Source organism: Panthera uncia, chromosome F2, assembly GCF_023721935.1.
Source record: "Panthera uncia isolate 11264 chromosome F2, Puncia_PCG_1.0, whole genome shotgun sequence".
NCBI classification, from domain to species: domain Eukaryota; kingdom Metazoa; phylum Chordata; class Mammalia; order Carnivora; family Felidae; genus Panthera; species Panthera uncia.
Window position 1 is genome coordinate 69,738,350 of NC_064812.1, and position 27,569 is coordinate 69,765,918.

Genomic DNA, 27,569 nt, shown 5'->3' on the forward strand with positions numbered 1-27,569 from the left:
CAAACAAACAAAAAAAAACTTAAGTTAACTTTGTGACTAAAAATGCAGGCCTTAAAGAAAGATCTGCTTCAAAGCCAACAGTCCCACCGGAAGAAGCTGAGCCATACCCTTGGCTGGGGGAGCAGGTTTCCGAGGGTTCAGGTAAGCTCACCTCTACATCTGACCCGATGGGCCTCGGCCTGCCAGGTGTCCAGCGTGCAGTTTCCAGAATCGTTTTACCCATAATTTGTGTCACAGTGTTTATGGAATAATGAAGTGCTTTTTCTTCTTCTCTTCTGAGATTTTGCAGTAAACTTAATGTTTTCTACTAAAATACTCAGGACAATTTTAATTTTTGAGATCAAGAATCCAAGGCCCAGATGGGTGCTTTTTGCCTGAGATGGCACAGTTTAGAACATCCTGAACTAAATGCTAGGTTTCTTGATTCCAGTTCCAGAACTTCTTACAATGAAAGTACCATTAGACATGTAGTGTTACACGAGTTTTGCCGTTTGTCACATGGTCTAGTAGAAGAGGCCTATGGGCTCCCATTCTTTGTAATACGGGAGTCTCCTTTCTACATCAGAGACTTCCCAGACCTCCATACGATGGCGTGTGAGGCCTGGAGTTACATCCACATGAACTCACAGATTAATTTAAATACCTCCTTAAGTCACCCAAGCACCTATGACCCACAGAATGAAAACTCCTAAAATCTGTGAATCAATTGGCAAATGAAATTTGAATCCATTACTAGCATTTCCTGTTTATGCGGTGATATTGATTACAAAGTACTATTTAATTTCTGCGCATTTTCTGTTTACCTAATAATTCTCCAAAATTTGGTTTCATTTCGCCACCTACTGGAAGTGTTCGGTATGACACTCCATGTTTACTGGCAACTGAAGTGCTGTGGCTGCTTTTATCACCGCGGATGAATAACGTGTGATTTTCTCTTCTCCCTTTTAAGATCAGTATGCTTCTCTGATTTTTTTTATTTGTTCAAATCATAATTCCAGGAGAATTTACTGCCTCCCTCCCATTTCTTTAGAAGTACTGCAATCCTACCCTAGCTCTGGAGCAAAAGTGCTAATTTAAATGTGTCTTTGGATTTAGCATCTCAAACATTACTTTGTACTCAATAAAGTTATACTTTAAAAATCATGCTTCTTAAAGGTAATATCTACTCTGAAATGTTGTGCTATTTCTTTCTGCTTTCTCCTTTCCTTTAAAGTTTATTTATTTATTGGGAAAGGGAACATGAGTGGGGAAGGGGCATAGAGAGAGAGGGAGAGAAAATCCCAAGCAGGCTCTGCACTGTCAGCACAGAGCCCGATGTGGGGCTGGACCTCACGACCTGGGAGATCATGACTTGAGCCGAAACCAAGAGTCAGACGCTTGACCAACTGAGCCGCCCAGATGCCCCTCCTTTTAAAATTTTTGTTAACATTACTCTATATGGAGAGAGAGAGAGAGACTGTGTGTGTGTGTGTGTGTGTGTGTGTACACGCATGTATAAATATATATTATCTGACCACTTGTCCTAAATCCATCAGTTTTCAGCTCATAATCCTTTTCAACTTCTTGGCAGTGTTTGGTTTAGTTTAAATGTTGCCTTCTCAACCTTTCTCTTATCTAGGTTTTTGGGTTCTTTCTCTTCTCTGTCTACCTATTCTACAGATATAAGTACATACTTCTCATTAAAACACAATAAAATAAACCCCCTCTCGATCTCTACAGTACTTTCTATCTGGCCTCCAGTCCGTGTTCTTGCCGTACTAGCCAGATTTTTGGAAAAAGAATCTACAGTTGCTTTCTTTGCCTTACTTTCCACTCAGTTCTTAGTTCACTGTAATCTAGCTTCTGCCTCTACTAATCCTCCCAGAGGAAAGCAGGAGCCTCATGGAATCATGGAAAGATGAAACAGCCTGGTGCACTCACCAAGTTCAAAGCCAGTGCTGGTAGCTGGTGATTCTGGGGAGGCATGTGAGAGCTGAATTGCGGAGATCTTGTATTCTGTTCCAAGGAGTTAGATTTTCATCTGTTTGGGCAGAGGAAGCCACTAAAGGGTTAAGCGAAGGAACAGGGCACCATAGTCCACTTCTGTTACTAATATTATATTCTATGTGGATGCCGCTGTCAGCAGTTATAAAACCGGGAATTGGTTAGGAAGCTGTCATGGGTACTGTGAGAGGCGAGGAGGGAAAAATAGAGATTGGCAGGCCCTTCTGTAATTCTATGCAAATGTGTATATAAATGCTTTGTGACATACAAACGTCTATAAAAGTAGGAGGTACTTCTTGTGCTTCAGGAATGGTTTACAAAACCAGTGTGATTAGCATAGTAGGTTGTTAAACTTTTTTCCTACCTGACGTTCAAATGAGCTTACCCTGTTTTTGTCATCGAGGATTAACTTGTCAGTATAATCGCTGTGGTTGGCATTATTTCACGTGACAGAGTCTGTGATGCCACGTCTCGCCAACTTCAGTTTTCTGAACATGGATGTTTGTTACACAGAAAATTTATAATAGTGTCAGTGTCGTTATGGCTTCTTGTGTGTGATGTTGTAATAAACCTGATAATCCAGTACGTGCCATGGTGTTGTCAGAACATCGTTACTGATATTTTGTAATTTCTGTCTGTTTGCCTCTGTGGATCTGACTGTCAGATGGGCTTCTCCAGAGCTGCAAGGATTATCAGTTACAACGTTGGGTCTTCCTTCAGCTTTGGGGAGTGGTCAGCCAACCCTGCCCCTCTCCGCCCTCATACCAGCCTGGGGCCTCACTTGTCAGGGCAGACGGTGGCCGACCACGTACTTCAACGCGTGGTGACCTCGTCTTCCACATTTTCATCTTTATTTCCCAGAACTTCCCCCCCCCCTTTCTGAAAGCTTTGCCCATCCCATTTTCTTCATTTTATCATTGCTATGAATTTTGTTGGTTAGAAACTGAAGGAATTCCGCGTGGGGAGGTTTTTATTTAACATTTATATCTGCTGCCAAAATAAAACCAATCTTACATATTTACCACATTGGCCAACATGGAGAAAAAAGTGGTAAACTGACACAAAAAGGTAGCATAGTTGATTAACCAAATATCTTCAACTGCATGTGTCTACATGGATGTCATGTTTCACGTTCTTCATTCACGTCTAGAGTTTTTCTACTGAGTTATGTTTTGTAATCATTTCAGGTCCTCAGAATATTGACGATGAAGTACAAGAACAAATTCAGTCCCTTCACCATGAGGCAGTGTATACAGAACATGGTATGAATTAAAATCTGTTTTCTCATGAATTGCTTGCTGACATAATGGTTAATTCCATAGGTGACTTGGACTTTATTTTTAAATGTGAATAAGTGTTTTTTTTTTAATTATCAGAGGGCGAGTTGTTTTTAAATGTTTTATTTATTTTTGAGAGAGAGAGAGAGGGACACTGTGAGTGGGGGAGGGGCAGAGAGCGAGGGGGACACAGAATCCGAAGCAGGCTCCAGCTCTGGGTTGTTACCACAGAGCCCAGTGTGGGGCTCGAACTCCTGAACCCTGAGATCACGACCTGAGCAGAAGTCGGATGCTTAACTGACTGAGCCACCCACCCGCCCCAAGGGCAAGTATTTCTGAAAGAGCACTAGACTCACTTTATTTTACCTCGCCTTACTGTTAAGAAACGTACTGCATAAATTTTAGTAAGGAAATGGTAGGGATAAATGAGACTAAACAAGTCCAGACCAGTGAGACATCAAGAACAGATGGCAGGAACGGGGAGGAGGAAAGTGGAACAGAACCAGGCAGGCGGTAACGGGCTATCTGGGTGCTGTCGTCAGCCTAACTCTGCTGCATGCTAGGGTGGTCGCCAAAGCAAAAGGAGAAACTTTTTAATTATATGCGTCATATTTCCAGAGAGGAAACGAACACGCCATCTACTTAGAGGATACCAAGCGGTATCCTAGCTCTTACATCTCAGACATTTCTTAGGTGCAGTCCTGTACAGAGAATATTAAATGATACTCTCGAAACCCATGTTTTAAGATTTTATGAGACCGTTTCTTGAAACATCCCTTGATAAAAGCAGAGAGGATAACCCCAAGATGTAACTCACGAAGGGGTTTCCAAGAAGGCAGAACACATGGTATCCCAATACGCCTAATGGTTTGGTGTGAGCTGAAGAGAGTCCTGAAGGAAAAAATTCTGTTTCTTGAAAACAAATGCGGTCCTCTATCATTGAAACTCTGCTTTAGCAGCTCTGCTAAACTGTCTTAGTCAGTCTTAGGTGTTTGGGGTTCCATGTAAAGCAGCCCATCCGGTTCCGTCTGTGCTCTGCTGGGGAGACCGGCTTTGGCTGAGTTGTGTAGGTTTTTGCCCCTTGGCTGTTCCCGGTCTAGGAGCCTGTGTCCTTTCATTAGGAGGTTCTCCTCGGCTCGGAGGGTTGCTTTACCCGAGCACGCACCTGCCTCTATCAGCACACAGGAAGCTTTCCCTTCCTGTGTCTTTTTTTTTTTTTCCCGGTCTAGGAGCCTGTGTCCTTTCATTAGGAGGTTCTCCTCGGCTCGGAGGGTTGCTTTACCCGAGCATGCACCTGCCTCTATCAGCACACAGGAAGCTTTCCCTTCCTGTGTCTTTTTTTTTTTTTTTTTTTTAACCTAACCTAAGGATGATGCAGTCTAAATAAATAAGTGACTTCCGTCTGATGAGGTAAGTGCTGTAATGGTGAAATGTAAGTGGCTCTGTGCACCTTGCCTAGACTTTGGGGTTAGCAAAGGCTTCTTAGAAGAAGTGACATTCTGACTTAGTAGCTGGAGGATGGAGAGCGTAGGGCTTCGCCAGGCGGGTGTGTAGGGCTAAGCGATGGGCGTGGCATGTATGAAAGTCCAGAGGAAAAGAGGACCCCAGAGTAGTTCAGGGTGGCTGGCACACGGAGTTACATAGGTGGAGAGCGACTGAGAAAGGGTGTTTGCACTTGATTCGGAGAGTAAGTGAACATTGGAGGGTGTCATGCTTCTGTCTGCAGCGTGAGCACACGTTGGGGGGAGTGTGCCGGGGTGGGGGGTGGGGGGGGGATGAGATGGCAGGGGGGGATCCAAGGGGCTCAAGATGGTCACTCAAACCAAATTTAGCCACAGCTGGGGAGAGAGAAGTGTGGGCAGACACAGTAGACATTTAGGCAGGTGGGTGTAGGAAGCCAGACAGAAGGGGAGCAGTCAAGTCTCCCATGCCCGGGTTTCTGGCCCCAAGCCTTCCTTTTGGACTTATTCTCTTCTTTATTTAGGAATTCACAGAGGCTATGGCCGTACATGTTTTTTGTGTTGTTTTTGAGCCTTTGTGTACAGCCCTGTCTCTCCTCTGAGCTCCCGGTTTATCATATCCATTTGCATGTTTTATGGGTGTCTCAGACTCAAAATGTACCTAAGACAGAATTCTCGGTTCCTTTACATTTCACGGTTCTCCCCTCACTCCCCCCCAGATTTCGCTTTTCTTCCACTCTTTTGTATTTTAGGTAATGGTCTCCCCTCCCCTTAGTAGCTTAAGCTAAAAACCGGGGTGTTTCTTTTTTTTCTGTCTCCTCTTCTCGCCTCCTGTGTAAGCCCCGGCAGGTCCTGCAGGCTTTGCCTCCAGCACGTATCTGGACTGCAGTGTGTCAGCGTCACCGTCCCCTCCTGCGTGACTGCTGCGGTAGCATCCAGTTGGGGCTGTGTTTGGTGTGTGTGTGATGTGCCTTATGTGGCCTGGTCTTTTTCTCCCCTCAGTTGCTTTTCTTGAGCCCAGACGACCTTCCCTCCTTTCCTTGGCATCCCCAAGTCTATCCCTGCTTCGGAGCCTTGGTACTTACATCTTTTACTGGCACGTGTGTGTTCCAGTCTTCACATCGTGTCCGACCAAACGTGGCCTCCCTGACCGCCTTCTTTGCAGTAGACTCTCTGTCCACAATATTCTGTATTTCATTTTTGTGTTTCAGATCCTGCAGCTGCCATTTACTAGCTGTGTGGCTGTAGCCAAGTTTCTCGTCCTTCAAAGTGGGATATTAGTACCTAACGGCTGCAGAGGGCAGTGCCTCAACTGTAGCCAGCCTTCAGGGAACTGTTTTCCTCATACCAGGCTGTCACTGTGTGCTGTTTACTGGGCTTCCCTACTGAAAATGGGGACTTTCCATTAAGCAGCGGTGACTGAGAGAGCTAAATCCTGCTCACGTAAAAACCATGCAGTTGCACTGGGTGACATAAGAGTGAGGAAAAAACAATGTGCTCAGAAAGAATACGGAAAAAGGAATATGGTAAAGTCAGTGACAGGAATTGGAATGGGTGATTGGTGTGCAGCAGAAAATTGAAATGAGGAGAACAATGTAGCAGGCTGGGATGGAAATACAGGAAACACGTAGTGTGGACATACATGGGCCCACGTAGTTCAGTGACGCTTGAGAGCATCGCCGGGTCATACTGAAAGTGAAGGAAGGAAGCCCTCCTTCCTGCAGTGTTTGAGGAGACCTCAGTGGCAGCAGAAATAGTAATATTATTACAATGATGATGGTAAAAATAATGACACAACAAGAACAATAACACCTAAGTGCTTATTATGGGCTAGGCAGTTTTCTAAGTGCTTGAGTCCTCACGACGGTGTTATCTGTAGGTATTCTTATTATTTCCTTTTCATAGAAACAAACCCTGAGGCACAGAGTAGGTAAGGAACTTCTCCGGGGTCGCACAGCTGGTGTGGCAAAACTAAATCTGGACTCATCTATTCCGGACCTCACACTCCTAACCACTGTACTGCCCTGCCCAGCTAAGTCGCTTGAGTTGTTTGCCTAGAGCATTATGTACAGGATGTTCTGTGCCTGAAGCCATGTCAAGTTACCGTTGGGGGAATTTCTTACACCATACTGGAAAGCTAAACCACATTGCAGCAGGATAACGTAGCATATCCAATATCTACACAAAAGAAGCAGAACAGTTCAGTATGTCGTAAAAGTCTCAGAAGAGAAAAACAGGCATTTCTGCATGACTTACAGGCTAAACATAGTAATCTTTAGATGCAAAGTATAATACAGGTGACCTAACGCGGATGACCTGGCATACGGTTTAGAGAGGTGTCTAGGTGTTCTTTGCAATAGAATATTTGTATGTAGTTAGTTAAGATTGTTACATGGAATTTTATGCCATTTCTCAATGAGGGAGGTCACAGGGTGACCTTTTCTCTAACCTAGTGATAAATGAAGAGGCAGCTATATTAATAATTGTGAATTCATTTATTCAATCATTAAATATTTACTGAGCATTTCCCATGGCTGGGCACAGGCCCTGGATGCTGGGCATACATAGTAAATAAAATAGAGGAGGTCTCTGTGCTTGGTGAGCTCATGTTCCAGTGAGAGAAGGGTCTGTCCCCCGTTCAGGTGGACGAGCACTTCACCGGAGTGAGGACAGAGCTTCAGAGTGGGCAACGGCATGTGCCGTGGACCAGACGGGGGCTAAGGAGTGCCCGGCAGCAGGAGGGGGCATGTGCCTGTGTCAGCTGCTGCCCGTGGACCCTCGTGGCGGACCCGTGATGCTTTGTTCATTATCATTGTTCAAGGAGACGATGTGCAGCAAGAAGAGGAGGGACCAGCCAGAAAACCACCGCTGGAAGATGATGATTTCCTTATAGGAAGTGACACAGATGATAGATTTGAGCCTCTGGACATTGGAGCATTTCATGAAGGTAGAACACATGTCTCTGGTTTCAGAGTAAAACACGATAGGCAATTTTCATTATCATTATTGAAGTTTTCATGAGTATCTTTAGTTTTTTATTATGATTTTTTTTAACATTTATTTATTATTGAGAGACAGAGACATAGCATGAGTCGGGGAGGGGCAGAGAGAGAGGGAGACACAGAATCCGAAGCAGGCTCTGGGCTCTGGGCTGTCAGCACAAGAGCCTGATGTGGGTCTCAAACCATGGACTGAGAGATCATGACCTGAGCTAGGGTCGGACACTCAACCGACTGAGCCACCCAGGCACCCCTTCATGAATATCTTTAAAACAAATACTTAATTTTTATCTGGTTTGTATATATACACATACATATACATATACATACACATACACATATACATATACATGCAAGCACATATATATTTTAACGTTTATTTTTGAGAGCGGGGTGGGGGGGAGCAGAGAGAGAGAAAGAGAGGAAGAATCTGGAAGCAGGGTCCAGGCTCTGAGCTGTCAGCACAGAGCCCGACGCGGGGCTCAAACTCATGAACCGTGAGATATGACCTGAGCCAAAGTCGGACGCTTCACCGACGGTGCCACCCAGGCGCCCCTATATGGTTTATTTTTAAGTTGAAGCTGAAAAGTTCAATGAAAACTAATCCTCCCCCCTCCAAAAAAAACAACTAATTTTTCCCCTAAAATAAATATATATCCCAACTTTGAGTCAAAGCACTTTTAAGGAAACTGCCAGGATATACAAATTCTTTATAGAAAGTAAGTGAAATACTTTAGCATGTTACTTTTACTGTATACTTCTTCCTGGAGTGTTGTGTATTAGAAGAAATTCAGAAAATTGATGAAATATTTTACTTGGCTGTCTATCACAGGCTCTTATTCTAACATAAACTCCATAATCACAGTTTATAGAACACAGTCCTTAGCCTCTAAACCAGGCATTGACAACCTTTCTTTGTAAACAGCTAGAGGATCAATACTTTAGCCTTTGCAGACCATGTAGGCTTTATTGCAGCTATTCAGCCCTGCAGTCGTAGTGCAACGTAGCCCTGAACAGTATCTAAATGGGTAAGTATGGCTGTGTTCCAGCAAAACGTTATTTGCAAAGTCAGGAGTCAGGCTTACTCTGAGCTACAGACCGTGATTTGGTGACATCTGTCCTGTATCAGTATCTTAAGTTAAATGCTGGCTAAATACCAGTTGTGTAGTTCACCTTGGATCATTTGCAGAAGGCAGATTAGACTGTCGTCATTCACTGTTGCCCTATAGAGAGAAATCATTTCTGTGATGGTGAAAACGTTTCTTCATAGATTTTGTGCTCTATTATGCCTTAATGTGACCCTACTGCAATTATTTGAAGCCTTGTTAAACAAGTACACGTGTTTTGTTCTCACGGTATCTATTTTCTGTTCTTTTTTCTTAAAGTAGCCCTTTAAGACTTTAATGAGTTCATGAAAGATTTTTTTTAACATTTTTACTTTTTTTTTTTTTTAACTAAGCTCTATGCCCAATGTGGGGCTTGAACTCATGACCCTGCCATGAAGAGTCACATGCTCTACCAACTGAGCCAGCTAGTGCCCTGAAAGATTTTAATCCATAAGTGTTGTACTCTGATTGATTGATGTTGTTTTACTTAGCATATGTGAACATACAAATGATATAATGGCATGTATATAATTTTATACTTAAAAGGAATCCCCTGAAACATCGTTTAAGATGCATGTTTCATTTCTGAAGAGTCAAACTGAAGAAAAAGGGCGACAGCACCCGCCCCCAGTCAACCATATAGCGCATCATGTCCTGCCATATAATAACCATCAGAGCCCGTGGTTGAGTTGCTTTAGGACCCAGGCAACGACACACGACCACAAGCCACAGAGGATCTGGATCAGAGGTGTCTGGCAGGGTTCAGGGATTAGCCAAGCCTAAATCGAGTCTTAACAGGTAGGCAGACTGTGAGAAACAAGTAATAAATGAAATCCATAGCAGCAATCAAGGTAGGAAGGTCTAGAACCATAGCCATAGAGCCGTGGATTCAAAGAGAGAATGCAAATATGGTCCACATAAGGTTGACTGATATGCCTACCCATGGTGTTCAATCTTAGATGCAATTCAGATCACGTAGAGAGCTTTTAAAAAGAATACTTGTGACACACTCTACACAGAGTGAATTGTAATGTTTGGGGTATGGGGCCCCGAAAATGGATAATTGTAAAAGGTCGCCAGATCATATCAAAGTACAGCCGGGAGCGAGTGAAAGTGTGGTCAGGCTGTTTATTTTTTCACATCCTGCTCTGGTGGGTATGAACAAGCTCAGCCTTGCACACCTGTGCTCATAGCCAGTGGGAACCAGGTGGGGCCATAGCCCTTGTGCAGGCTGAAAATTGAGTGGAGGGATAGCCTGGTCACAATACAATTGGTAAATGGTTCCTAGGACTTTTTTAAAGCACAAAAGTAAAGTATATCTACTTTTCACAACATTCAATGTATTGGGAAACTACTTTAGAAGCAAGAAGTTCTTGATTTATGAATGAATGTATTTCCAGAAACTTAACATTCGTGCCTGTTGTCGAGGTTGGAAATACACTTTTCCGTAGAAGTAATGTTACCAGTGATGGTTTGGTTTCCATACCAACCTGCAAAGTTGTATATAACACAGAATTTTCTGTGAAAAATGTACACTCAAAATGCTTTTGAGCTTGTATTTGAATTCAGCCGCACTGTATATCAAAAATAGGCATTTATAGACCAGCTTTAGAACTTTGGACCTTTAGTTGTCACGTCTGTTAAAATTTCTCTGGGAACAAACAGTGTTTCTAACTGCTGAGTAGGGATGCTGATAAAATGATTTCCACATTTCCCTGGTATCTGTTGCTCCCTCCTGTCTTTGGCCAAGATGACTCAGGAAGATTAACAGGTCCTCGGAATTTTGGTGTCTTAGATGCTGTTTATATAACAGATTTCAGTTAAGACACTCAAATAATCTGAAACATAAGGAATTTGATATTTTGGAGGTTAGGAGTTATAGATTGGGAGTAGAAAGAAATACTTCTAAAAAGTTTATAAATTGAGAAAACCTTACTTTCTGACTTCATCTTAATTTGGAACATAGATTCAGTGTGAACTTAAAAGTTGTTTATTAAAAGTCTTCAGAAATTAAAAATATTTATACCTTGTGTAGTTGTCGCATTAACAAGGGTCACAGGAGTAGTGAGGACCCTGTGTTGGTAGCACTTTGCTATTGGGGGTGTGCGGGTTCAGTTAGGAACACAGTTGCGCTTCAGCTCCCTGTCTTAGAAAGTCTCCTCCGTTCTTCCTTATGTTCCCATCTGTAGACAGTGTTGCTTTTGCTCTAGAGAATAGGACACCGCAGTGGAATGTGAAGTAGACTAGGAATTCGCCCCTTTCCTGGGTCCAGCCTTGTCCCTGTGTTATTCTGTCTCCTCGTTAGTCCAGGTTATGGTGGTATTGAGTGGATTGAAGAGAAAATGTAGGCGTTTCTAAGTGTAGTTCTTGTGAAAGATAAAGTGTTTAGCAGACAGTTAATAGGTATTTTCGTGTTCTATTTTAATATTTACTTTCAAAATAAAATCAATGATAAGCATAGATTCAGAATATACATCTGCGGAATATATACGTACAGTTTTATGAAAGTAGCACTATTGATTTGATGTTCTTCTTTCCAGAAATTGAAGATAGTTACCATGTAGAAGAGACAGGTGAGATTTAAACTTAATACTGTTCTTTTTTTTTTTATTAGAATGAGTCTTTTCCTGTAAAAGAACATCATGAGAGAGAGAACGTATTATCTATAATTATTTATTATTGTATTTTGTAATATATCATAAAATATGTGCAATATATATAGCTAATTGTTATATATAGCATACATGTATTGTATCATAATTTCATATATATGTTTCTTTGTGAATCTAGTTTTTGTGCTCTTGAAGTCTGTTTCCTGAAGATAAATTCCCAGTAGTGGGATTACTAGGTCAGAAGATACAATAGAAGTACATGTTTTGTAATCTTAAATTACAAAGTCCATAAAAGGTCAGAATTGTGGAATGTCACTAGTCACACGTGCCCAGAAGATATGGCCATATTGGAGATGGGCATCTTTTGGTAAGCCTGTGTTGGCCAGTTTTTCTTCCAGTGTTGAAGTAGATCCCTCTTTATGTGCTCGAGGACCACGTCATATTGTTGGCTGTCACTTAGGACCTATATTGCTGAACAATATAAATCTGTAAATACTAGAATTATATTGCAGTCTGGGAGTACTCAGGTCTTAAGTTCAAGTGTAAGGGGCTAGGAAATGTTTGTATCCCTATTCAGGCACACTCTGCGGCAGGTGCTTGCTGAGTGGCTGGGAGGAAGGCTCACCTGTACTGCTAGGTCTGTGGTCTCTGTCTGTCTGTCTGTCTGTCTCTGCCTCATTAGTCTTTTGCTGAGTACAGTTGATATGCATAATTTAAGTGAGAATATTAGCTTCGCCATTTTGGTTCGATTAGAAACCCATTGATGATGGGTCATGTCTTACTCAGCTTTCTATTAGGCATCTAGCAAAGGTAGTACCTGGGTGTTCCATGAGTGAATATAAATGGGAGCATCGTTATAATGTGATTTTATACTTCTGTCATTACTAGATACTGTGCTTTACCTATTTTGAATATCAAGTGTAATCCTTCTTTAGACATATTTGAAGTTTCCTCATCATTTCTTAATTTATAGCTTCACAGGTCTATAACCAGGATATGGAGGAGATGATGTACGAACAGGACAATCCAGGTTTGTGATATGTGTTTCTGTGTGAAGCACTGGCCAAGGCCATTTTCCCCCAGGCTTAATGATTCACTCTGATTCAACTCAGAGTGCTCTTTATAATACTCATAACCATTCTTGATTGCCCAGACATTTATGGAAATTTCTGAACATAGTTTAATATTACCTGCGTGAATGAGGAAACAAGGAGATGTGTGTTTCAAACCACCGTTGGGATTCTGCTCTTTGTAGACAGGACACTGGAAAGGATACTGGGACGTTAACGAGGCAGCGTGGTGTGGTAGAGCCGGACTGGTTCTGCTCCTTCCCATCTTTGTGATGAGGCAAATTATGGAACTTTATTCGGCTTACACTTCGTTGAATGATAATGAGAATACCTCTCTTACACAGTTGTGAAGATGAGAATTAATCTGTAAATACCTTAGAATGGTGTCTGGTAATGTGTTCGGTTTTTTCATGTTTGGCAGAGGTGTGTGTTTTTTGCTTTTAGATCCCATGGAACCAGTAGCAGGAGGCGAGGAGAGAACATACCATGATGCAGGTATCAGACGAATATTTTCATTAACGGTAAACATCACTTCAGGCTTTACAGTTGCAGTGCCGTGGTAACACGGTGATTTTTCTTTCAAAGGTGTCAGAGGAGTAATTTTAACACCTAATACAAGTCTTTTTGCTTTGTAATGAGATTAGATGATTAAAAATATATCAGGCTTTCATATTTTGCCTCACCCACACTGGCACCGCAAAATAGGATGTTAATCATTAATGCTCCTTTTTGCGTATTGTGCTTTCTGCCGGTTTGACGGATTTTTATGAAAATAATGTACTTGTCATTTTGTCTCGTTTTTGGGCAGAGGCACTGATCACTGACTGCAGACATTAATATTGCAAGGAATAGAATTCTGTGTTTGAGATTAAGTTGTGTTTTTTAGCTAAGCAATGACACTGAATGACTCATTTAATACTTTGGTTTTATTCTCTTTTTTGCAGATGACATTACATACCAAGACTATGATGAACCAGGTTTGAAAACACTTCTCTTTTTTTAAATTTTTTTTCCTCTGGCTGAGTGTTTATTTTATTTTTTTTAATATGAAATTTATTGTCAAGTTGGTTTCCATACAACACCCAGTGCTCATCCCAGCAGGTGACCTCCTAGATGCCCATCACCTACTTTCCGCTCCCTCCCACCCCCCATCAACCGTCAGTTTATTCTCAGTCTTTAAGAGTCTCTTATGGTTTGCTCCCTTCCCTCTCTAACTTTTTTTTTCCCCTACCCCCCCCCCCACCTCCATGGTCTTCTGTCAAGTTTCTCAGGATCCACATAAGAGTGAAACATATGGTATCTTTCTCTGTATGACTTATTTCACTTAGCATAACACTCTCCAGTTCCATCCACATTGCTACAAAGGGCCATACTTCATTCTTTCTCCTCAGATTCGTGAAAACACTTCTTAACCTTAAGCCATCTTCTTGTTTTAAGATATACTCCAAGCTTGACTGTAAAGTGTGGAGAATAATGTTTTAAGCTGCAAATGCCACAACTTAAAATACCCAAATGAATGGTAGTTTTCAAAGAATTTACTTGGGGAGACCATTTACCCCCTCCAGTAATTCTGCCATTGACTAAATAATTTCTTAAACCCTTTGCAAAGTCGCCCTAGGAAGCAGTTAAAAATTATGCACGAAAACTTACCTCATTACTTTATAGTCATAGCTGTCTTTTGACTAAAATACGTCTTGTGCGTGGAAAACTGGTCAGAGTTTAACTCCCCTAGCTGCCTCTACCAAGTGATCCCATTCTTAGAGTGACGGATCTGCTAGCATGAGAAAGGTACAAAAAAATGTCATTGCAGGCTTAGCAGTGGTATGAAGAGAAGAGTCCGGGCGCGTTTGTGGTGCGAATGGCACTAGAGTCAGATTTAGGCTGCTGTAGCTGCTTTTGTTGCCCCCACACTTCCCATGCTGTTTCATTAAACCCCATGAAGTAGACTCTATTTTTGCTACTTCCCGGATGAAGGAACTAAGGGTCAGAGAATGTAAATGATTTGCCTAAGTTCATGGTGAATAAGAAATGATAAAACCAGGGGCGGACCATTTTTATTCCACCACCTTCAAGGATGGCTCTATCAAAGGAAAGAAGTCAGTTGAGTATAACCAAGACGATAAAGAAACGTACAGTGCTCGAAACATGGAGGACTTTCCATGTGCTGGACGGTTTGGGGGCTTAACATTTAAATATGATCAACAGAGAGTCCCTACTCTCACGAAATTTGTGGTCTCATGATAATTGGTGATTCTCAGTTGAAGAAAATTAGGAACGGCTGTGTATAAACCTGATAGGCTAATTTATTAAGCATATGTATTAAAGGTTTGAGGTCCTACTAAGATGACCATTCACCGTGGCTATTTCTAATGGGATATGGATGATGCCACTGGAAGAATGCTGGGTTCTGTCTTTAAGAACTAATATTTTTATAAGAAATTAAATAACTTGGCTGCTATGATTGCATTTATATTTTCTTTTCAGTTTTGAATTTGAAGGAGAAAATAGGAATTTGGAAATTAAAAGTTACATGTAGAGATGTGACTTGAGATACTTTTCTAATTTCTGCCACTCATTATAGTGTTTTTCTAAATATGGTAGAAGGAACATGTTTGGAAGGCATTTTGCAGACTAGATCCAGAGACCCTTAAAATCAAACTTGAAAGAAGTGTAAAATTAGATATCATGCTGATGAGAATGCTGTAACAATAAATGTATTTTCTTAGGCAGAATATCAGAATGAGTATAATTTAAAATGGTAAGAAAGAGTAATAAATATGACCTAAGGGGTCATCAAGATTTGGTGAGATACTTTGGATTACCTGGCTATAGAACCTAAACTTTTCAAACAAGGGATTTAATAGAATAGAAGATTTTTCGCTGTTCTAAAAAGATACCTTTGTCAAATTCAGGAACCAGACTAGGGAAACCAAGTAAACATGTGTAACTGAAGCTGTAAGTAGGGTGAAAACAAAATCATTTTTCATTGGGAACCCAGAATATATTGTGCATTAAACTCCCCACATCTAGACCCTGTGGCTTATGAAAGCTGGGGAGGGACCCAGCTGTCCACATAAAAACATTTAGAAAGCATCAAGCCTACATCGGATGTACCTAAGAAATGACATCTTACCATCTGATTGATTGATTCATATCCTGCATATGTATTAACTGCCTTATGTCTAAAACATAGGACACTGGAGCAGTTCTGGTGAAGAACACACCCATGCTCCATATAACCGTGGACCCTATATTTTAGCAGGGAGTAGAAATTACACAAATAACTTCAATTTACTATTTTGTTGCAATTGTGCTAAGTGCTGCTAAGAACAAGTATGGTGTGTAACAAGAGCATATAGTGAAGAGACCTACCTCGTTAGCGGACCAGGGAAGGCTTCCTTGAAGTTTGAGGTGAAGATTAGAGCCTTTGACCAGGCAAGGGGCGGGTGACTAGAGTGCCACAGGAAGCATCTGAAGTGTCTGGAGTGCTGGCAGTAAGGGACACGGGCTGAGATTGCAATATGTTCCGGCTGCAGAGAGTGCCTATCAGTAATCAGGGATGGTCACCTTCCCGTAGGGCATTGTTCAAGGCACTATAGAATCGGATACTCACTTTGTAAAGATTGATCAGTCTGTCATGCAGCAAATAGACTGGAGAGAGACAAGAGTGGATATGGGGGGACCGGTTAGTTTAGTGTGCAATTATCCCAATCTGATCTTGCCCTGAGTCACATCTCTGCCAAAAGAGGAGTCAGAAGAGATGAGTTATAGGGCAGGGATGGTCAGCAGCGTCTCGTGCTGCTGGAGACCCACACGAGGCGAGCACTGAGAAAACATGCATCGGACCTAGTACTGCAGCAGCCTCCCAGTGACCTTGGCAGGAGCCATTTTCCATGGACACAGGTGAACATGGACAGACAGAAACCAGGGTGATGGCGGTGCAGTTTTAACCAGGGTGATGGCAGTGAAGGGAAGTGGACAAGCTGAGACCTGTAAGGAGATAAAACTGACAAGGAATGTGGTGTGGGTATAGCTGGGAGAAGAGAGCAAGGTGTCAGGAGCCCCACCCACCATTCTGGCTTGTGCCCTTCATGGATGGCGGTGCTGTATTCCTAAGACAGGTGAGACTGGAAAATAGGAACGGACCAAGAGGCCACGAGTCCAGTCTGTATGTGTTGATAGTATATGTCAAGGTATCTGGGGGAATATCTAATGAGCCTATTGATGGTGCTTTGATCTCAGCAGAGACCTCTAATTTGTAGTTGTGAGTTTGGGAATCATGAGTCTATAAAAGGTCATCAAAGCCGAAGGCTGAGGTCACTTATGGAGGGAGGACGGTGTGGGGAGATGGGAGGTTCTGTGGCTGACCTTTGATGAAAGCCAGCATTGAATGCCGAGTAGGACAAGGATAATTGATGAAGAAGATTGAGGAGGAGAAAGGAAGGAATAAAAGGAGAACATGGTCACACTGAAGTCCAAGGGCAGTAATGTTTGAGAAGGAAGGAGCTGCTGAGAGATCTAACCTGGAGAGGGTAGAACGTGTCCATTAGATGGAATGAGGTGCTCACTGGTGGTCTTGGAAGAGCCTTTCAGGGGTGAGTCAGGGCCCAAGACCTGGTTGAGGAAGGAAGTGAGGGATGAGACAGCAAATGTAAATGATTCTTTGAAGAAATTAGATGGTGAAATGGAGGGAAGAGAGGGAACAGAGGGGAAGGGGCTCAAGTAAGCGCTTTTTTTCTAAGTTGGTAGACACTGGAGCATGGTTAAATATCAACACAGTTCAAAGTGACAAAGCAAGCGAACGTTCATGGCTCCTTTGCCCTACAAATACCACCAGGAGGACAGAAGGTGATGTATTAAAAATTGGCATCCCTTGCTCTACCCCAGCACTGAGAGTACTATCTGAAAGATAGTAGGTACTCAGAAATTTTTCTATAATAGATGGTCAAAAGGAATAAAGAAAATAGTAGAAAATGGTAGAAAATAATAAGCTCATTCTCAGTGAACCAGAAAATTTGAGGCATTTTGGAGAAAGGAAAAAGCTGGAAAAAGCTTGACTGAAAAGGCTGTGACCCAGCTGAGCCCGAGAGAAGAGGCCGAGCCTCCTTTGCAGCAGAGCTGAGAGCCAGTGAGCCCCATGCAGGTAAACAGGAGGAGGAGGGAGGCAGTGAGTTCAGGGCCTTCCAGCTGAACCCTCGCTCGGAGGGGCTGGCACCGGGAGTGTTTGCCCTCCACCCCCATGGAAGGTCTGAGAGTTATTCCCCAAACAAAGGGAAAAGACATGAAAAAAATGGAAAAGAGAGTGCCGTCAGGAAGTAAACGACTTTTGGATCTTGGTGATACCACAGGTGATTGGGAAGAACCTTAATGTCCCCCATTTTATGTGAAGACAGCTTATGTAATTGCCCATCTCCTCTGGCTACAAACCCTTCCCTACACTCCTCTGCAGCCTGCCGCTTCCCAGTGACTAAGCCCTAGGGGCTCAAGGATGAGTCAGACATTGTCTCTGCTCTCGATACCATACAATGGCTGTTGTCTTATAGTGAGAGTTATGTAGTCCTAAAGGATTATGTTTTCTGTGTATTTTCTAGTATACGAGCCATCAGAAAATGAAGGGATGGAAAGTTCAGGTAAGCTTTTTCTCTAAACAGGTGTTTCCTATAAGTCAGCCCCACCCCCCTTATATTTATCGAATCTCAGATAACTTGTAGAACAAAGACAGATGTAGTAAGAAATACATTTTCGGGGCGGCTGGGTGGCTCAGTCGGTTAAGCGTCCGACTTCAGCTCAGGTCGTGATCTCACAGCTCATGGGTTTGAGCCCTGTGTCGGGCTCTGTGCTGACAGCTCAGACTCTGGAGCCTGCTTCGGATTCGGGGTCTCCCTCTTTCTCTGCCCCTCCCCCGCTCATGCTCTGTCTGTCTGTCTCTCTCTCTCAAAAATAAACAAACCTTTAAAAATTTTAAAAAAGAAATATATTTTCAAGTCTCCAAGGGAGTAATTGGATATTGCCAATATATTTGTTTCCTAATTATGGCAAGTTTTATGTCATCAGGAATGATATTAGCCTATTTGGTATATTCTTCTAATGTAATTTAGGGATTAAAGTTGATATGCTAATATAAATACTTGTGAGTCTCTCTATATAAGAAGCCCCATTCTAAAATTAGCCAAATTTAGGTATCTGAGTAGAGATAAGCTAACTTAGGGATGTAGTGTGAGTTAATGTAAAATGTGTGTTTGTGTTTTTTTTTAAGATAACGCTGTGGAAGATTCAAACGTAATTTTAGAAGGTAAGTTTTATAGAGATCGCTTTACTTTTTGTATTAAAATTACGTTCATGTATTCAACAAGTGTGCCTTGAACACTTGGCTGTCTATGTGGTGCTCGGGGCTAGGAGGACCAGCCTGAAAATGGACAGAATTTCTATTTTCTGGGGTTGGCATTCTGGTGGTCAAACGTGATAAAGTAGGCAAAGGTTATGAAAAGTGCAACAACAGAGATAAAAAAAAAAAGGATAGCACAATAGAAAATGAGGAGGGTTAGTCTAAATAGGGGAGGTGATTTGTTCGGAAAGGGTTAGCCTTGGGCAGGGATGGGTTGAAAGTTGTGTCCTTTATGTTGCTGTACAGCTGGACAGACTCTTTTTGCAAGTGAAGGGATTGTTTCTGAAAAAGTAGAATTGATGCATATATTACATGGTGGTGCCTTGACACCAGCTAGAGTCACAGAGATTCCAACAGTTCGCAAAGTTCCTTCACGTATGTTATTTCAGTTCCTTACAGTGGACACTGAGGAGGAGGTGGGATAAATATCTTTGTGCCTTTTTAATAAGTGAAGGGCTGACATGGGAGGGAGGTCAGTGGCTGGCTCCACGTCAGGCTGGACGTCGCTAAGCTGGTGTTTGACCTAGGCGTGGGGCCTGTAGTAGACTCTGGAGTCCATGGGCTTGAACGGCAGGAAGTTGGCACCGGGAACATGTAACGGGGAATTTTTACAAGTTACTCTTAGAATTCATTCGTGAGCCACTGATTGTCAGTTTTCAGATGAAATGTTACTGCACTTGAGCTTGGTTAGGCAGCATCTCTAATAGTACAGTTGACTGAAATGGGAGAAGATAGGGAGGGGTGGAGGCAACGTGGAGATACGAGAATTGCCCTGGTTGTTCACCCACCTGCTGTGGAGGCACTGCGTACACGCCAGTTCATCTCCACGTGGCAGGCTGGGTTGCCTTCAGGTTCGCTCCTCCCTCCGATTACTCTGGTCTCTCTGAAGGATATAGCCGAGTCTGGTTTTTATTCAGTTAGAATCAGCAAATGGAAACCCCACATCCCTAGGAAGAACCTTATCCATCCCACCCCACATATATTGTTTTATATAGGAGACAAAACATCACGATATGCATCTTGGCCCTGCCGTTCCTGTATTAGAAGTACAGTCTTTCCTGAGACGTTTCAGGCATTTTGATAAACCAGGAGAGGACATGGCAGGGACTGCGAAGGGAGTTCCTTCTGGGGGTAGTGGGGCTCTGGACTGTGCACCTCTACCCCAGCCTGTAGTTTCTGTGCTCCTGTGGAACCTGAATGGACAGAGAATGAACCCATCATCTTGGAACTCCTGGGTGGCTCAGTCGGTTAAGCGTCTGACTTCGGCCCAGGTCATGATCTCACAGTTTATGGGTTCAAGTCCTGTGCTGGGCTCTGTGCTGACAGCTCACAGCCTGGAGCCTGCTTCGGATTCTGTTTCTCCCTCTCTCTCTGCCCCTCTCCTGCTCATGCTCTGTCTCTCTCTCAAAAGTAAATAAACATTAAAAAAATAAATAAAAAGAACGAACTCATCATCTTCACACACCTACCAACCTTCTCTTTACTCCTCTTCCCTGACTTGGCTGAATGCATCCATATATACTTGCATTCCCAAACCAGAAATGTGAGTGTCATCATTGACACTCCTTCCATTTCTGTAGCTAATCCCAAGTCCTGTTGAATGGGCTTCTCAAATCCATTCTTTTCTCTGTGGCTTTAGTGATGTAGTTCAGCCCTCATCACCTTCCTGGACAATAAGTGGTAGCCCTTCTAGCCCATCTTCTCACTTCCACATTTGTCCCCTTCAGATCTCTCTGTCATGATGCCATTAGGGTGATCTACTCAAAAGTACAGGTTTGGCTATATCAATCCTGTGCCTAAACCCTCTTTTCTTCCCCATCTGTGTCAGTAAGGGTACTTCCTGTTACAGGTAACAGAAAACTAAACTTGAATTGGCTTAAGCATTAAAGAGACAGGTGACAGGTCAGTTGTGAACTTCGAGAACGTAGTGAGGAATTTGGATTATATTCCAAGTACAGTAGGAATCTGGGGAAATACTTAAATGAGGTATGACATAATGTGACTTATGTTTTAAAGAATTACTTCCACTCCTAGTGAATTGAATGGATGGAACAAGCACCGGAGCAGGAACCACTGTGTTAGGAAATGATTGGGTACCAATCTGGGAGGTGATCATGGTGGCCTGGAGTAATGTCCCAGCAGTGGAAATGGAAGGGAAAGTGGAGAATTTGAGACGCATTTTTGAATCACAACTGATGGAACTTTCTGATGACTGTGAAGGAAAGAGGAATAAAGGGAGCCTTTGGTTTGGTTTGAAAAACTGTTGGATGATGGGACCATCTACTGAGAAGAAAACTAGGATATAGAAGAAATTGGTGTAGGGGAGGAAATCAAGGCTTCATAGTGGACATTTTAAGTTGAGGAGTGATGTAAGATTCCCAGATGGAGATATCAAGGAGGGGGTTGGATATGCCAATCTGAACTGGATGGGCGAGAACGTGAGACTGATGATATAGGTGTTTGGGAGCCGTCATCACGAAGATGGTACTAACTCCATGAAAACTGATAAAATTTTGTAAGTGAGTATAGAGAGAGTAGACAAGCAATCCCAGGACTGAGTTCCAGGGAATCCCAACATTTTGAGGTTTGATGGAGCATGAACAACCAGCGAGACCTGAGGAAAATCATTAGAAAAGAATGTTAAAGAGCAGAAAGGGAATATGTTTCATGCTATTGCCATTGGAATTTGGGGACTGACAAGTATCAATTGCATTTGGGAATATAGAGATTATTGGTGATTATAGATAAAGCTATTTGAGTAAACGGATGGGAGTTGAAAGCCATACTGGAGTGGGTTTAAAAAGTCCTGGAATAAAGAAAGAAAATCAGGTTATGCTGGTGTAATTAGTTAGGTATTTCCTTTTTCAAAATCCTCTCATTACATCATTACCCAAATAGATTTCAGGTCATTTGTTTGTAATTTGTACATTTGTTAAATGTACATTTTTTCAGAATAAAATTGGTTGAAAATTTAATTTATCTTGCAATGTTAAGGCTTTCATAGTATAACATCAGTGATGGAAATAACAGTGGAAGCTCTTAATGCTTTGTGCTGCACACAATTTTTTTTAAACGTAAAATGACAAGTAAAAGAAATTCAGAGAGAGAAAGAATATTAACAGTTGATAAAGTGCTAATATATCTCTAACTTACTAAGAATGAAATCAGTAGGCAAACCTTAACAAGCTAGTCACGACATGGAAAGCTAGTAAACACTCCTAGTACTGCCACTGAAACAAAGAAATATGCCAGAATATTAACAGTGATTAGGGGGAATAGGTGAAATTTTTTTTCCCTTTTTTCCTTTTATGTAAAGTATTTCCAAATCTGCCATTTGGTCATGCATTCTTCTTAAAATTAGAAGATAAATAATGTAAGAAGAAAAATGATTAAAATAGATGCATAAATACATGAGTTTTAGAAAAAGCTATTAAAAATTCTTCCTTTTGACCCAAGTCTGTTACAAGTCTTCAGCAGCAAAAGGAAAGCTGATATAATCTTATCTCTAGATTAAGGTAATGATCAGTGAGTTGTTAGATATGAAGATCTTAGTACATGATGTAATTTTATAGAATGAAGCAGATCAATGTATGATTGTACCGTTAGATGATAAGGTCTACAGTCTCTTTAGTTGCAAGTGGGTTGAAGCAGCCAGGAAAAAGGCAAGATGTTAAAAAAAAGTCATATCCACATTTTTGGCTAGTCTTAGGATATGTTAACTTGAATATTCTTTTTCAAAACCTTTATTAAAGGTAGTGATTGACTTTTAGGTTTTCTGTTTCAACTCCTTCATGTTGTTTCATTCACATTACAATCAGGGTTATGTATTAAAAACTTTTTAACAAGAGGCTCTGAACGTCTTTCCTCAGCTTTCTTTTCAAGTCTGATGCAAAATTGTGACAAAAACCTAGGTTTGAGTTCATATCTCCTTTGCCCGGGCAGTGAGTTTTGAGGTTCGTCAGTTGGGCAGATAATGTAGAGCCTGCCTTGCAGAACACTGGCAGAGTATACGACGTTTTGCAAAGTTATAGCTAATGCTTCTTTGTTGTAACAGCCTGAAAACCTGATGTTTTTTGTGATAATTGCAATCGAATCACAAAAATGTCTGTAAAAATAATCACTGTAACTTAACACTGGTCAGCAAGATGTAATGGATTGTGATCTCATTATTTATTGTAGAAGCACATGTGCCCCCTGCCGAAGAACAACAGGAAGTACCACCAGGTAGGACATTTTGTTAGATGTGTTGCCTTTTTCCTTTTCTGTTTAATTTAAAATGGACTGTTGATATTCACAGTAGCTGCATGAAACCAGTCTGTGTGAAGAGTAAAACTCCTGAAAGAAGGTTTTATTATCCCAGATTTAAAATTGTCTGTGTTTTGATCAGTTGAGCCAAAGTAAGGGAAATGCATGTTAGATTCAGTCTAGTTCATGTTTCTTGAGCTGGGATATGAGGAGTATTAATGATCTGCCATTGTAGTCGGTAGTAGTCATAGTAATAGGTGGGGTGGAGTTGTTGTTGGGTTTTTTTTTTTCATTGACAGGTCAACTGATGGAGGATATGGAATCAGAATTGCCTTTAAGATGAAAGTTTAATAGCGCATAACCTTGTGACTTTCCTCTTGTTTCCCATCCCCCATTTCCTTGAGAGCATCTCGGTGTCCCCGGGGCAATCCCGGCTGCCCAGGCCGTGTCAGTTCCCAAAGTCCTCTTTTACAGCCAACTGCGTTAACCCATTTCTGTAGTCTTCCCTCCCTTCTGCCACATGCCCCTCTCGTCAGCAGGGAATTTAGAGAATGGGAACAGCATTTCAACCAAGGCCTGTGCTTTCAAATGCATGTTAGAGATGATGACATTAACTCTACCTGCAATCGGAAATTAATGTACAAGCCTCCTGTTCTCAGAGTGGGAAAAACATGTTTGGTTAAGAGAGGGAATTTCCAGGACCTCTTTCCCAAGGGTCTGTCTTCTTGTTTCTGTGTTTTATTTCCATTTTCTTTCTTTTTGTGTCATTTATTGGTTGAATTTTTGCTCCTATTTTTTACATTAGGCTTAATGTGAATTTTATAGCAATGGTGTGTATTACCATTATCGATTTTGGTAGAAGTAATTATAACTGCCAGAATCTATGGAATTGTAAATTTCAAGGAAAAAAAAAAAGAACTTTTCTAATCAAAGAATATATTTAGTTAATACCCCAGCTCATCTTTGCTTATTTAACGACTGGGATGTTTTGGGTTTGGACAGTTGTCATACCACGTGTATTTATAATAATATGTGCAAATGCTGAAGGGAATTGAGTTGTTGGTATTATAATGTGAATGAGAATAGAAATTCACAGAGAAGTCGGCCTTTTAAGTGATGACTACTGGGCAGGTGTGTGTATTTTGTGTTCAGGAAAGGTGCACAGAGCAGGGAGAGTTAATGTTTCTATCCACTTTTGTAATTTCCTCCTTACTGTTGAGTGATGCCTCACGGAGTGCCTTGTTTCTGTCTTGATGAGGCAGAGCAGGGTTACCGAATTAGCATTATGATTACTGTTCATGCCTTGAAAGAAAATTGTTTTATAAGTATTTTTAAAAATAGTGAGTTTTTACAACATTGGCTTTTTTCCTGGTTACACTTCATATTTTTTTAATATTGACCTGCCTTTAGCAAAGATATAAAAGGTAATACCATTTTAGGGCCAGAAATGTCTGTGCTTTTATTTCCATGTTTTATAAGCTAAGCCCAAGAATTTCCTTGGAAAATACATATAAAATCCACATGGTTGGGGTGCAGGAATCAGGTGCTTTTTTAGATGAGATATTTACCATTTAACAACGGAAGCACATAAAAATGAAGATTTGATTAATAGGCACACTTTCTGACCTACAGTAAGCTCCCAATAAATGGTGACCTTGGCTATTTTTGTTTAGTAATTAATTAGCCTGATCTTCGAGGTGGATCAAGAGAGGTAAAGTCCGGAAAGACCCACTCAAGAGGTTGTAACCTGTAATTTGGTGTCATAAAAATTTGATTGACCCACTGCCCAGTTACAGTTTGACCTTGCCAAAAGACACTGTGAGCCCAAGAGTTAACAATAGTGATTTTTAATGATTGCACTTGGTTTGCCTGTTTCCCATTATTTTCATAGCCTTATTTTATATTACAACTTCTTTTATTCAATCTTACAAAAGAAATAATAGTTAAAACTCTATATTCATGATCTTTTTATAGAATAAGCTGACTGCTTTTGTAAGGGTTTAATTATCTGTGTGATTACAGAAACTGCAGGAACACTGATCATAGGGCCTGTCTTCTTACTTTTCAATTCTCCTTACCTTCTAATCTTTAAAATCTGTTATTCAGTGGAAACTTTAATTCAGGACCCTCTGCAACATGGTAGTGATTTGTTCACTTTTTCCTGGCCCTTAGACTTGGGCTGATGATTCCTTTGCCTTCCCTGATCATTCTAAGACTAAGTTCTACTGTCTTCATATTGCTTGTTAAAAATTCACAATCATGTATTTATTTATTTAAAATTTTTTTTAATATTTATTTATTTTCGAGAAACAGAGACAGGGCACAAATAGGGGAGGGGCAGAGGGTGAGGGAGACGCAGAAGCTGAAGCAGGCTCCAGGCTCTGAGCTGTCAGCACAGAGCCCGACGCGGGGCTTGAACCCATGAACTGTGAGATCATGACCTAAGCCGAAGTTGGACGCTCTAATTACATTAATTAACTCATTTAATACCTTCCGTAGCCTAAATATAGACATGCTATTATTTCCATTTTACAAATGAGAAAACTGAGACACAGCAAGGCAGGTCGAGATCCGAGAGCTGACAGGTGGTACCTGTAGAGCTGAGGCTGCTCCTTGCGTGCCGGCTCCCAAGTTCACACTCTCGGCCGCTGTGCCCTAGAGGGTTTTACATAAGGGAAGGCCTGAGAGCTGATGAGTTCTGAGAGCTGTTGTGATGTGGTAGAACTAAAGATACGTATTCTTCAGCATCCTTCTCCTTATATATATTAGTACTTCAGTTAGGACTTGGGAGTATTGAAGATTAGGATTTGATGTCGAAAAGCCAGTTGTCCAGTGGTTGGAATTTTGGCACTTTTTGTTTATATTTGTAAGTTTGTAAGTGCTTTGCTATCAACAAGGATGTAAAAAGTCCTAAGGATCGATCATTCTGACTCTAGAAGTCCATCATTTTGAATACCAGATGTTTTTAAAACATTGTTTTTGTAACCCTTACTCCTTCAGTAAGTTTTACCTTTCTCTTCAAACTCAGATTTGTACTTGAAATCATGTAGCATGTGATTCTAGCAATATGACAGAATATGCGTAGCACAATTTGATGCATTTATGAAGGAATCGCTTATAAAATTCATCAGAGTACAATTTCCTGCCCAACAGTACTTGAAGGCTGTTTCACTAACCGGTTCCATTAACAATTTTTTTCTGTCCTACCATGCCAAGAAAAAAAAAAGTTAATATTATGTTTTATGATGATAGTCATGTTATTGAAAATGGAGATGAGTGAGCATCGGTGTTTCTTCTGCTCCTGTGTCTCCAAAAATGGAGCTAACACTTGTAAGTCATCCCAGTGTGGACTGGCCTAGCAGTGGGGATGGTTTCACTCCACTGCATCTGTACCGACTTTCACTCTTGCCTCCTCTGGTCACCCAGTATTTTCTAACATGATCAGTGAGACACATACCCAGCTTTAGTGTGGCAGCACTAGAGGTCTTAGCTTATGTTCATAAATGCCTAACATGAGGGGCGCCTGGGCGGCTCAGTCTGTTAAGTGTCCGACCTTGGCTCAGGTCATGATTTCAGTTTGTGAGTTCGAGCCCCACATCGGGCTGTCTGCTGTCACCACAGAGCCTGTTTCAGATCCTCTGTCCTTCCGCCACTTACACTCTCTCTCTCAAAAATAAACACTAAAGAATTTCTTAAGAAATAAGTACCTAATATAAATGTTATTGTTACAGATTTCACCATTTATGCAAGAAATGCATACTGAGCAATTACAAAGGTACAGGTTCTGCCCTGGGTGAAGAAGGTACTCGAACAATTCAGTGCCTGCCCCGTAGTGGTTCACAGTCCTACAAGTGTACAGCTGAGTAAAACAACTGCTGTGATGTCAATAATTCCCCAGACAGGCATACAGGGCAGCACACAGAAGGAGGGATAACTAACCCAACTTTGGGGGCAAGGGTGCAGAAAGTGAGGCAGGCCTCCCATGTGTCATCACGCTGGCGCTGAGTTTCGAGGTGCTGTTAGAAGAGCCAGGAGCTGGCAGGCGGGGAGCAGAGGAGGCAAGTGCTTACAGAACAGGGACGAAGACAGTGCGCCATAATATATAGGTGTAATAAGACAAGTGGGAAAATGGGCAGGCGTCACCTCCTGGAGTGTCCCATACATGATGTTTAAAAATTAGAATCTGGGCCTAACAGTGGCAGGAGGCCGCTGAAAAATTCTAAGCAGAAGAGTCACATGGTCAAATCCAGATGTGAAAAAAGCAGCCCAGTGAGGAGGTGGGAGACTAGGCAGGGGGCAGGTGTACCGACTGGCTGGAGGCCGGAAGCTTCAGCTACCGTGGAAGTGTTGCGGGATTTTCCGCAATGCCTGGTATTCGTTGTCTCACCGCTTCGAAGAATGAAGAGGTGGACACAGAATGAACAGCAGGCAA

General features: G+C 41.7%; 1 protein-coding gene across 7 annotated transcripts in view; it reads left to right on the top strand.

Moving 5' to 3' along the window:
• ASPH (aspartate beta-hydroxylase) overlaps positions 1 to 27,569 on the top strand; it is a 221,978-nt gene that overhangs the window by 70,926 nt on the left and 123,483 nt on the right. For 4 of the 7 annotated variants that reach the window (XM_049633353.1, XM_049633359.1, XM_049633355.1 and 1 more), the window contains 10 exons: positions 49 to 141; positions 3,171 to 3,245; positions 7,542 to 7,667; positions 11,366 to 11,398; positions 12,411 to 12,467; positions 12,952 to 13,002; positions 13,452 to 13,484; positions 18,099 to 18,137; positions 18,764 to 18,799; positions 23,072 to 23,116. In XM_049633353.1, coding sequence (XP_049489310.1) covers positions 49 to 141; positions 3,171 to 3,245; positions 7,542 to 7,667; positions 11,366 to 11,398; positions 12,411 to 12,467; positions 12,952 to 13,002; positions 13,452 to 13,484; positions 18,099 to 18,137; positions 18,764 to 18,799; positions 23,072 to 23,116 — 588 coding nt within the window. The remainder of the gene's footprint in view (positions 1 to 48; positions 142 to 3,170; positions 3,246 to 7,541; positions 7,668 to 11,365; positions 11,399 to 12,410; positions 12,468 to 12,951; positions 13,003 to 13,451; positions 13,485 to 18,098; positions 18,138 to 18,763; positions 18,800 to 23,071; positions 23,117 to 27,569) is intronic. The other 3 variants (XM_049633356.1, XM_049633357.1, XM_049633354.1) reach the window with 2 other exon arrangements.